This window comes from Monodelphis domestica, chromosome 5, assembly GCF_027887165.1.
Source record: "Monodelphis domestica isolate mMonDom1 chromosome 5, mMonDom1.pri, whole genome shotgun sequence".
NCBI classification, from domain to species: domain Eukaryota; kingdom Metazoa; phylum Chordata; class Mammalia; order Didelphimorphia; family Didelphidae; genus Monodelphis; species Monodelphis domestica.
The window spans coordinates 115242897-115255588 of record NC_077231.1 but is presented as its reverse complement, the minus strand read 5'-3'; the positions used below and the strand labels follow the sequence as shown (position 1 = coordinate 115255588).

The 12692-nt window shown below is 40.6% G+C and overlaps 1 protein-coding gene across 1 annotated transcript in view; it reads right to left on the bottom strand.

The window, feature by feature from the left end:
• CCND2 (cyclin D2) overlaps window positions 1-12692 on the bottom strand; it is a 42784-nt gene that overhangs the window by 24463 nt on the left and 5629 nt on the right. The window contains exon 3 of the mRNA XM_001365948.4: window positions 8448-8607. Within this exon, the coding sequence (XP_001365985.1) occupies window positions 8448-8607 (160 nt within the window). The remainder of the gene's footprint in view (window positions 1-8447; window positions 8608-12692) is intronic.

Here is a 12692-nt window from a genome sequence, read left to right as displayed (position 1 = left end):
GAGGGATGAAACGAGACCAGCGGAGCTTGGAAGGCAGGCCATGCGTGGGGGGCCGTGGAGGGTGCAGACAAAGGGAAAGGGGGCTCGAGAACTCCTCCGCCCCGGCCGATCAAGCAATCAACAAGCATTTTATTAAATGCCTACTGCTGGGAACACAAACACAAAGACGGAAACCATTTTCCCTCTCAAGGAGCTCTCCCGCTACGGAGAGCGCTAGGGGAATCATATCAGGAGACGCCTAAAGCGAGGGTCACAGCGAGGTTTCGGTGCCGCCGATACAAAATTCTTCTTGTGGGTCGCCCAGAGGGCGGCCACCTCTTTTTTTTTGGGGGGGGGAGGGGGTCTCCCGGAGGAACCTCCTCCTTCACTGCTGTGGTGTGGCTGGGGGCAGGGCTGAGAAGAAGGGATGTGGCTGCTGCCTCCCACCTTTTGGGCATGTATACAGGGATGGGCGGGAGAGAAATTAAGGGGCTTTTTCCTCTCTCCCTCCCAGGAAGTGGGTGAAGAATTTCCTATTTTTCTCTCATTTACTTAGAACAAGAACCTTCCCCAAGAGCTAGGGAATTCTCTAGCACGCTCTGGAGATTTCCTCATTTTTCAGGTTTAGTTTTGGGATATCAGAGTTCACAGACTGGAGAAATATTCTATTAATTACTTAGGAAATCTGTAGTGAAAAACCACCATTTCTCCAGTTTTTCAAGTTTTACGTGTGTGGGGTTGTCTATGTATGTGTATAGGCATGAGATGGACTCCAGTAGTAGGCTATAGCTATGGAGGCCTCAGAATAAATTTTAAATACATAAAATGAAATACACAGAATTACAAAGGAAAACAATGACATATTGAAAGTTATTAAAAGTTTTAAAGAGAGAGAAACGAAGTTTATCAACCACAGGTTAAAAAACTCTGTGGTTTAGATGAAATGCTTAGCAGGTAGGAGGTTGGGGGGAAGAGTGTGGGAAGGGGGAAACCCTTCTTGCTTCAGGCAAGAGTGACGTCTTTTTAAGATGATTTGATCCTCAAGTGATCACATTTGTACAGCCCAGTTGAATTGTTTGTCAGCCCCAGGTAGGGGGAGGGAAAGAAAATGAATCATATAAACATGGGAAAATATTTAAAATAAATATTTTTTAACCCTTACCTTCTGTCTTAGAATTAATACTAAGTAGTGTTCCAAAATATAAGTATATATAAATATAATAAATAAAATATAAAATAATTTAATAAAAATATATTAAGTTCCAAAGCAGAAGAGCAGTAAGGGCTAGGCAATGGGGGTTAAGTGACTTGCCCAGGATCACACAGCTAGGAAGCATCTGAGGTCACATTTGAACCCAGGACCTCCCATCTCTAGGCCTGGCTCTCAATCCACTGATCCACACAGTTTTTCCCTAAATAAATATTTTTTTTTTTAAAAAAGATTATGATTCTGGGGCAGCTATGTGGTTCAGGAGGATCTGGATTTAAATCTGGCCTCAGATAGCTTTGTGACCCAGAACAAATAACTTAATTCTAATTTCATAGCTTCCCTTGAACAGATACTTAGTATCTTCTAAGACAAAGGGTAAACATTAAAAAAAAAAATTCTATGATTCTTTTAATACCTCCAACAATTCACCCCTAGCACCACGGTGCCTAAATATGAGTTTAAAGATACTAAGGGAAGGAGGGCCCAGCAATCTAGTAAAACTGGAAATTATTTATGCCACGTTCATAAAAGAGAGCTCCCAGGTTCTTACTCATTGTATTACTACAAAAAACATCTGGGTAGCTAGTAGATAGACAATACAGTAGACAGAGTCCTGGAACCCAAGATCTGAATTCTCAGAGGGCTCCCCATCTCCTTTCTTTTAAGACTCCAGTATAAATACCGATGATGTTCCCTCGGTGACTCCTAGCTTCTCCATTCTTCAAAATACTTATTTTCCATGGCTTAATCCTCCATCCCCACCCCAGCTACACAGAGGGATGGTCATAACCTTCATCTTCCCTCTACCCACAGGTGTTTTAATTCCATGTTATGAACTCAGAGATACTTTATATTTTTTTATTTATTATTCCCTATTTATCCACTTTAACCCTAGGACTATCCCCAGGTGATTTATCACCCCTGCCCTGGCTATCTTCTCCTGCTCCTTTCCCAGGATCATGCTTTTGGGAAACATTCCAACACTACACTTTCTATTCTCAAAACTTTCACCTCTTTCTTCTCATGCCTTCCAGCTACACTGATGAGGCACATTATACACATTTATTATCTCCCCCTCAAAGAGGCTCTCACTGCAGCAAGGCAATTATTTTATTCTATCTAATTATATGTCCCTCATCAATTAGCTCTCCCACTCATCAGAGCTCCCTGAAGCCTCCACCCTCCCGGGTACCTGAAATTTTATTTCTTTCTTTGTTTGTTATTTATTTTATTTATTAAACATACGTGTGCCAGGTACTGTGCTAAGTCCTTTAAAAATGTTCTCTTGAGGGCATGTAGGTGGCTCAGTGGATTGGGAGCCAGGCCTTAAGAAACGAGATCCGGGGTTCAATTCTTCTGCCTACAAACATGCCCATGCCTTCCTAATCCTTTAAAAAAAATAATAGCTCACTTTGTTCTACCATGCCCATTATCTATCTTCCTCTCTCTCTCTCTCTGTCTCTCTCTCTGTCTCTCTCTGTCTCTCTCTGTCTCTGTCTCTCTCTCTCTCTGTCTCTCTCTCTCTCTCTCTCTCTCTCTCTCTCTCTCTCTCTCTCTCTCTCTCTCTCTCCACCTTCTGTCTACTACTAAATGTTACTTCCTCAAGTCTACCCCCTCTAAAATTTGGCTTCCAATCTCATTATTCAACTCAAACTGCTCTGTCCAAAGTTACCAATGATTTCCCCCCCTTAAACCTTTACCTTCTGTCTTGGAATCATCTTAAGGATCAATTCTAAGGCAGAAAAACAGCAAGGGCTAGGCAATTAGGATTAAATGACTTGCTCAGGGTCACCCAGCAAGAAAGTGTCTGAGGTCACATTTGAACCCAGGACCTCTACCTCCACAGACAAATCTAAAAGGCTTTTCTAAGTCCTCATCCTTCTAGTTTTCTCTTCAGCCTCTGAAAGTACTGAGGCTCTCTTCTCTCTGGGTTTCTGTAGCACGGTTCTCTCTTGCTTCGCTTTCTATCTGTCCAACTATTGATTAACTCTTTGGGGGTGTTGTTGGTTGGATCTTTATCCATGCAATGATGAATGCCCTCTTCTCTTTCTCTATTACCTCAATGGGTGCCCTCATCAGCTTCCAAAGGATTCAGCTATTATTTCTATTTAAGTCATTCTCAGGTCGATAGAGCCAGGCCCAGATTTCTCTTGAGCATTGGTCCCACCTGCCTAGTGGATATGCTAACTAGCTCTTCTAGAGGCATCTCAAACTCATCATGTGCAAACTAGAACTCATTACTTTCCTCCCAAATCCTCACATTTTCCAAAATAACATTATTAATGGGGGAGGGGGAACAGCACTATTCTTCCAGTCATCCACAATCTCAGTGTCATCCTGAGCTCTTCCCTCCTCTTACTTAGACCAAATATCCAGTTGGGTACCAAGTTTTGTCCATTCTTCCATCTCCCATCATCTCTAACATACATCTTCTCTCCATTCATAGAGCCATCGCTCTAGTTCTTGTCCTCACCATCTCTTGCTTAGATAGTACAACAGCCTTCTAATTGGTTCCCATGCCTCAAATCTCCCCTCCTTTCCAGTCCATCCTTCACCCAGCTGCCACCATGATCTTCCTCAAAGGTAGGTCGGCCCATGAAGCATTCCTACGCAAAACCTCCAATGGCCACCATCTTACTACCTCCAAGGTAGAATACAATATGAGTAGCACCTGCCCTTGATGATCTTTCCAGTCTTATTACACTTATATTCTCCTCCAAGAAACCCTGTAAACAGTTCAGTGATCCTGGGGGGAAGCTGGGTGGCTCAGGAGATAGAAAACCAGGGCTACAGACAGGAGGTCCTGGGTTCAAATTTAATTTCAGACATTTCCTGACTCTGTGACCCTGAGCAAGTCACTTAATCCTTATTGCCTAGCTCTTTCTGGTCTTCTGCCTTGGAACCAATACTTAGTATAGATTCTAAGACAGAAGATAGGAGTTTTGAAAACAAAAGACACAATTGCATTTAGACCATTGTACTCAGATAATGAAAATAATAATGATGATAATTAATATTTAAATAAGTACCAGGTACTGTGCTAAGTGTTTTGTAATTAATCTTCCTCTTCTTTCTGTGTTCTATCCAAGTAATTCTAATCAATTTATTAACATTCTAAGGACCAGAGTCCTAGTTTTTCTATTACTTTTTTTACTATTATTACTATTTATTACTATTATTATTATTTATTATTACTATTACCTTTTTACTGCCTCTGAACACAAAGTACACAGTAACTTAAAAAGCTGCTCTTAAAAGCTCAACACCAACCTGGGTGATCTCAGGCAATTTCTCTGGGCCTTATTTTCCTTCCCTAAAAAACAAAGAAGCTGAACTTGGTGATTCCTAAGGTCCAGATGAGCCATGAAAATTCTATGATTCAAAGGATATTGAATTATAAAATTAAACATGAAGGAACAATGATACCTCCTGAAAGAAATGAAAGACGCTCACATATCTGTTCTGCGATAGGGAACCACTAGGAGGCAATAAAAATCACATTCTTGACAAAGACAGAGCCAAAAAAGGGAAGCTGGCACTAGCTAACTCAGATACTCCAAGTGGAGCATCAGAAATGGGTTAACTCTGAGACACAATAGAAGTTGGGACGGAGAAAGAGAAGAAGCAGGATGCCCTGGTTTTTATACAGGCTAAGATCACAACAATACATTAATTATGGCCCGTGGAGCTTCAGAAGTCGTCTAGCCCAAACCTTGGGCTTACGTAGAAACCTGAAGTCCAAAGAAGGGAACTATAACGTGCCTGAGATCACCCAGCTAGGAAGAGACGAGGCCAATACTTCTGGGATTTCTGACTTCCTAGGAGAATCATTTTAGAGCAATAGGGTTTAGAAATTTAGGACTCAGATGGAATATGCATTAAGTGTGTGGCCCTGACTATGGAAGGAGTGAAAAGCTCTAATGGTGAAGCAAATATGGCAGCACAGGGTACCAAAAGAGAACTGTGAGCCAGGCCAGTGTTGATGGGCATCAGAAAAGAAATGTTAATCACCATCTCCCTTCCTCCCAATGTTGAATTCAAAAGAAAGTGTCATTGGTTTTCGTACTCTCACTGGAGATTTATAAACATGACATCAGGTGTCAAATATCACCAAAGTAGTTAAACAGGATCTTGGTTACCTAAATGGCCTTTCATTTTTTTTTGTTTGTTTGTTTTAAAAGGGGGAAAAAACATTGAATTTAGAGTTAAAAGATTCAGGTTCAAATCCTGGCCCTAGTAGCATTTTCTTGTGTGACCTTGGGAAAATCAGTGAATTTGATTCCTTATCAGTAAAATTAAAATTGAAGTGGTTGGAAAAGACTGTGGAAGGCCCCATCTGGTTTAGAATCCTTTGATTCTTTTGATAGAAAGTCCATCAACATGAAGCAGGTCCCTTCCAAGTCCAAACATCCTTTGATACAAAGGACAGTGAATAGTAAATCTGAAAGCATTTTACAGGTGTGAGATAAATGCAAGTTATAATTGTTGCTAGATCTGGAAGTAAGAAGTCTGAGAGCTTCTGAAGGATATACCTTGAAGCAGAAAAATGCCTGGGTTTGCCAATTATTAAAAAGTCACTTCTACATTCATCAAGGGCAAGGTCAAAGATCTCAGTGGGAATCCAGATATCTTAAAGCCAAATCTAACTTGATGGCCATTTAAGGCCAGGTGCAATGGAGAAGGGAAAGAGCTTTTGAGACTATTCAATAGCATTATAATATGCCATTACTTCCATGCCAAATAAACATCCCCTCTATGAAGCGTTCCTAGATGAACCCAATCCAAAGGAACCCTTACACTTTCCATTGTATTTATATTTGCTTATAGATCTTTTCCTGCTTATGTCTCTTTCTTCCCAAGCAGAGTGTAAACTTCCTAAGGGCAAAATATTTTTGTTGATATTTCTCAAAACAGGTTCAAGTCAGATTCAAACCTATTGTTTTGACTCCATAGGTACCATCTTTAGTTTTGATGAGTTAAGTCCAAGCAGCTAGCTAAGGAAGCCAGGAGAAGATTCCTATATTTTAGAATAGGTATGAAATTAGGGGGCTTGTCTTTTGGAGAAATTGCCAGAAATGATAGCATTTCAACCTGGAAGAGACTCATCTCCTAATCCACTCTCCTCATTTTTATGAATGAGAAATCTAAGACCCAGTGACTCGCAGAGGTCAAAATGAAGGAGGATCCAGCCAAGAAAAAACAGTCAGTAGGGATATAAGGACAATATGGTTCTTTTGGCTCCCGACCGCTCGACAGCGAGGGAGCTTAGAAACTGGGGTCAGCCATTGTAGGATGAGAGAAAGGACGAGTTAACCTCACCCCCACAGTGCGGTATGATCAACAGAGAGGAAAGGAAGGGTAAGACTCGAGGAGAACAAAATAATGAGTCACTGAGGGATTGACCTCTCTGGATCAAGCCAGAAAGCAGAGGGGAAGAGAGGGGAAATGATTTAGGCTTAAAAGATGGTTCAGTCTAACCTGTAGGGGGTCTGTAGAATGGCCCAGTGGGATTATTGGAAGAGAAGCCAACACCTCTCAATGTAAGCATGTAGACTATATTTTGCATTGAATAGGCTGGGATCAAACCCAGAGAAAACTCCAAGGAAAATGAGAACCTTGCACTGTGGAATAAAATGTAGGGAATTTTGAGATCAGAAGATGGCAGAGCAGCCCCAACTAAATGCTGAAAAGGGAACATTATCCATTACTTAATCAGATTAGAGAGGGCAGTAATGTCATTTTGGGGGGTAATTTTTCTAATTTGGGGGGGACTGGCTCAATGATTTTATTAGTAAAAATAAGCTCCTTTATGTATCCTTTATTCCCTGCCTTTCTTTAAGTCCCATCTAAAATTCCACCTTCTACAGGAAGCCTTCTCTGTGTCTGTGAATGATTTCCTATTTATCCTGTATATATCTTTCTTGCTATAGATTTTTTTGCATGCTGTCTCCACCATTAGATTTTAAGTTCCTTGAGGACAGGGACTATCTTTCACCTCTTTTTGTATCCCTAATGCTGAGCCCAATGCCCAGCACAGAGCAGAAGCTTAATAAATCTTTATTGATTGGGGGCAGCTGGGTAGCTCAGTGGATTGAGAGCCAGACCTAGAGATGGGAGGTCCGGGGTTCAAATCTGGCCTGAGACACTTCCTAGCTGGGTGACCCTGGGCAAGTCACTTAACCCCCATTGCCTAGCCCTTACCACCCTTTTTTTCTGCCTTGGAACCAATACATGATTCTAAGATGGAAGGAAAGGCTTAAGAAAAAACAGAACAGACAACAAAAAATTATCCTGAAGAAGGGTGCATAGGCTTCACAAGAATGCTCAAAAGGTCCATGACAAAAAAGGTTAAGAATTAAGAATCTCTGCTCTAAATGATCACAGAAGTTAACGCCTAAAAAAATCAACAGTTATACAATTCCCCTTCCGTGTCCAAACTGCACCGTACAATCCACATCCTCAGGGAGGTCCCAACAGATGTGTTCTAGATGGAAAGCGATGCTCTACCGTCTCCTCTCCAAGCAATCCTCCTCCTGCCCTGAAGGTCAGGTTTCAGGCCCATATCGGGGCTGCTACAAAAATGAGGACTCAACAGTGGGAAGGCCCAGTCAGAGACCCTGTCCCGGCTCGCCTCTGGTTCCTGTGGGCACCGAGGGAACCGATAATCAGAAGTGGTGGAATACACCATGCTAGAGTCGGGAAATTTTTAAACTAGAGAACATGGTTGCTGTCCTCATTTCCCCAATGAGAGCCAAGACGGCAGGAGGAGACAACTCAGCTAAATATCTCTTCCCAACCTCTCAGACCTGCAGTGATCTCCTTTATTAGCACATCTACTTTGACTTTATTCCTTCATCCTACATTTAAACTCATTCCTCAAGTGGAGGAATTTCAGCTTCTCTCCAAACGATTGCCTTCCTCCAAAGATTAAATACTTAAATACAATCAGAAGGCAGTATAGGCAGTTTTCAAAAGGCATTTTAGCCATCATAAAGATTTTAAAAGGCACCATTTTCCCCCTATACCACACCTGTTCTCATAAACCATTTATGAGCTCAAGGGGGAAAAAGGGGGGAAAACTTAGATTAAGTAAAACAAAAACCACAGCAATGAACCGGAGGATATTCTGGAATCTGGACACAAAGTTGCTTTAAACAACTGAAAGACACTCTTCCTCTGGGAATCTCCCAAAGTGTGGTTCCCTCCTCCCACGCTTCCCAGACTCCTGAGCCCACGAAAGCACAAAACCTACCCTTACCTGTTGCGCAAAGAGCAATAAACGTCTGTGCGTGCTTTCGGATCAAAAGCAGCTTGTCCTTCGGCAGAGGCAGCTTCCGTAAAATGTGCTCAATGAAGTCGTGAGGGGTCACGGCTGCCAGATTCCACTTCAACTTGCCCAACACCACCAATTCCCACTCCTGGGGGGAAGGAAGGGAAAAAAGGAATGCAATCTGAACACAAAGTGTAAGCTAGAAGGTGAGATGAATAGACTTTAGTGAATGGCATTTAATCACTATTAAAGTTGGGGCAGCTAGGTGGCTCAGTGTGTGGATAGAGAGGCAGGTCTAGGGACAAGAGATCCTGGGTTCAAATGTGAACTCAGGCACTTTCTAGCTGTGTGTGACCCTGGGCACATCATTTGACCCCAACTGCCTGCCCTTTTACATTCTTCTGCTTTGAAACCAATACTTGGTATTGATTTCAGGATGGAAGAAAAGGATTAAAAAAAGTCTCTATTTTTTTTTTAACAAGCTAAAACATATTTAATTAAAAGAGATATGTACATTTACTAGCTGTGTGACCGTGGGCAATTCACTTAACCCCCATTGCCTAGCCCTTACCACTCTTCTGCCTTGGAACCAATATTCAGTATTGATTCTAAGAGAAAGGTAAGGGTTTAAAAAAAAAAAAGATTTTACACTTGAACCCTTTTCCCCATGCCTTCAACACTTTGTGGAACTGCCTTGTGCCCGGAAATATCTTTATGTAATCAGAAAAGTAAAATGCAAATATAGGGCATATCTTACTTTGAGCAGGAAATAGTAATAAATGGTTTGTGGTTAGAGATGTCTAGTAAGGTTCCCTAGGAACCTGCCTAGGTTCTGCATCATCTTTATCTAGGATTTGGGACTATATAGCACGGTTCATCAAATTTAGAAATGACACAAAACTGGGAGAAATTCTGCAAATTTCAACTGTTTACATGCCTGCTTTGCAGTCAAGCTTACTAGATTTTACTGTTGAGAAAAAACACAAATACAGGCAAGTCCAATCAAGGTAATTTAAGGATAGAATGGTTAACTGCCAAGGATTGGAGCATCTGGGAGGTAATACTTTATTAAAGCCTTGGAAAAAAAGTAAAGATTTTAAGAGGCAAAATTGAGGAAGATTAAGTATTGGATGATTGGATCCCCAAACAATCCTGATCAAATAGGATTTAGAGCTGAATTTGTTAAGATAAATGTAAAATCCTCTTCTAGGGTTAAAAAAAAAATCAACTTTCCAAGTACTAGATGGGGAAGGCATGGGTAAATAATTCCCATTAAGGACAAAACTCAATGAGTACACTCCATAAATACAATGGGACAACCCGAAAAATGAACAATCTTTTAGGCAGTTGAAGGAGGCATTCAAGGAGGCAATGTCTACAACCCAGAAATGATGTTCTACATTCTGAGTGTCCCATTTTAGGGAGGCCATAACAATAAGCTAGAGCATGACCACAGGAAGATATAAGGCCTAGAGAGCAGAATACCAGAATAAATAGAAGGAATTAAGCCTAGAAAAGCCTTGGTGGATGCTAAGTTTCTAGCCAAAAGAGATCATAAGGAAAAAGACTTGTGCAAAAATATTTATAGCCTCACTCTTTGTGGTGGCAAAAAATTAGAAAACGAAGGGATGCCCTTTGATAGGGGAATGGCTGAACAAATTGTGGTGATGGAATACTATTGGACTGAAAGGAATAATGAACTGGAGGAATTCCATATGAACTGGAAAGACCTCCAAGAATTGATGCAGAGTGAAAGGAGCAGAACCAAGAGAACATTGAACACAGAGACTGATACATTATGGCACAATTGAATGTAATAGACTTTTCTACTAGCAGCAATGCAATGACCCACGACAATCCAGAGGAACTTATGAAAAAGAACACTATCCACATCCAGAAAAAGAATGGTGGAAGTAGAAACACAGAAGAAAAACAACTTCTCGATCACAGATCACAGGGGTAGATGGGGATATAATTGGGGATGTAGACTCTAAACGATCACCCTAGTGCAAATATCAATAATATGGAAATAGGTCTTGATCAATGACACATGTAAAACCTGGTGGAACTGCTTATTGGTGGGGAGGAGGTTAGGGTTAGGGGGCTGGGAGGAGGGGAGGGAAAGAACATGAATCATGTAACCAGGGAAAAAAATTTCTAAATTAATTAATTAAATAAAAATTTTCAGTAATAATAAAAAAAGCCTTAGTGGAGTCAGTGGCTATCTTCGAATAGCCACGAGACTATCTTGTGGAAGAAAAATCAGACTGGTATAGCTTGACCTTGCAGGGCAGAACTGGTAGCAATGGAAAGCAATTACATAAAGGTAGATCTAACTGGATTTTAACAACAACAACAACAAAATCTTATCAATGGTAGCTATCCAAAGTGTAATAATAGGTCACCTCCCAAAAATACTGAGTCCCTTCTCCACTTGAGGGTTACAGACAGAGGCAGGTAGACCACTCATTGGGAGTGTAGAGTATTTTTAACAATAGCTGGCATTTTAAGATTTGCAAGTACTTCCTTTGATTAGGTTTCGCTTGGAGTAAATGGCCTTTTTTCTTTGAAATTGAAAGATCGATTCTTTCTTGATTCTGTGCAAACTGTTGACTTTTGAACTTCTTTTAAAAATCTAAAGCTGTAAGGCAGGTAGTGATTTAATGAATAAAGAGCCAATCCTGGAGACAGGAGGTCCTGGCTTCAAATCTGGCCTCGGACACTTTCTATCTGTCTAATCTTGGGCAAGTCACTTAAACCCCATTGCCTAGTCCTTACCACTCTTCTGCCTTGGAACTGATACCCAGTATTGACTCTTCTAACTTATCCCCATTGCAGATGATACTTGCTGATGGTCTTAAATAAACCGTATTAATTCTAAAATGGAAGGTAAAGGTTTTTTAAATAATGTAAAGTCTCAATGAGCCCAAGGAGAACCTTTTCCTGGTATTCTTTGCCAAGATTCGACTTCTTCCCTTTGTCCCAAATCCAAAGCTATTGTTTGCCCACCCAGAAGGTTAACTCTACAGTGAGATTGTGCCAGTCACTGTGACCCTATGGTAAAAATTCATTTTTAGTGTCCATATCCCCAAAGTTTTGTAATTTCATCCCTCATGAAAAAAATGGAGATTCATGTTCTTTGACTCTGCTCCCTGGCAACCTGCATCTTGCCACAGTCTGAGTGTACTCCCTAGGTTGTGCCAAAAAGTGCCATGTTTCTCTTTGATGAGAAAAAAAGCTAAAAGTAAAGTGAAATAAAATGTTTCCCAGATAAAAGTTGTGTAACAATTTTAGAAAAATGAGACACTTTCTAGACCCTCAGCATTTTCTCCCCTGAATTTGCTACAGCAGGGATTGTTATTATCAATGGCATCTTTTCAGATTTGAAGATTAAAAAGCCATCACCTCTCACTTGGAAAAGACCTCAGAAAAAGGAAAGCCTAACCTATCCTCTACGATATATCCCAAGTGGTCCTCCAGGTTCTGCTTGAAATGGTCTGGTGAAGGGGCATCTACTACTAAGAAAACACATTTTATTTTGAGGTAGCACCAATTCTTAGTGTTGCTCAACATCAATCCTCTACTTGACTTTCAAAGTCTCACTTATTGCTCCATGTTCTGCTATCCAGAGTCAAGATGAATGAGTCTGCTCTCTTTTCCACATGACTTCCTTTCATATATTTAGTTACTATATCTTGTCCCTACTAAACCTTCTCCCTTTCAAGCTAAAATATTTCCAGTTTCTTCCTCTGATCCTCATAGGTCATCATCCAAAGGTCCTTCCACCTCCAGGCTCTCCTCAAAATACTCTTCAGCTAATCAATATTCTTTCCAAAATGCCATATCCAGAACTGAGTGCAAAATACCAAAAGTACTTTGACCAGGATGGAGTACAGATGGACTTTCACCTCCCTAGTCCTTGAGATCATACCTCTCTTAAAGCAGCCAAAAATTACATTAATTTTTTTGGCTGCCATATCACAGTAAGGATTCATTTTGAACATGCAGTCCACTATAACTTCAATTTTTTAAAAAGACGAACTGCCTTCTAGCCACAATTTCCCCATCTTGTACTTATGCAGTTGATTTTTTAAAAGATTAGTTCAAGTGTAAGAATTTATATTTAACCCTAAAAAGTTTGTATGAAAGGATATTTAAAAGTTTATATAAAAATATTTAAAGGTTTGTATGAAAAAGTACTTAAGTATTTGTATGGAAAACACTAAAAGCTGA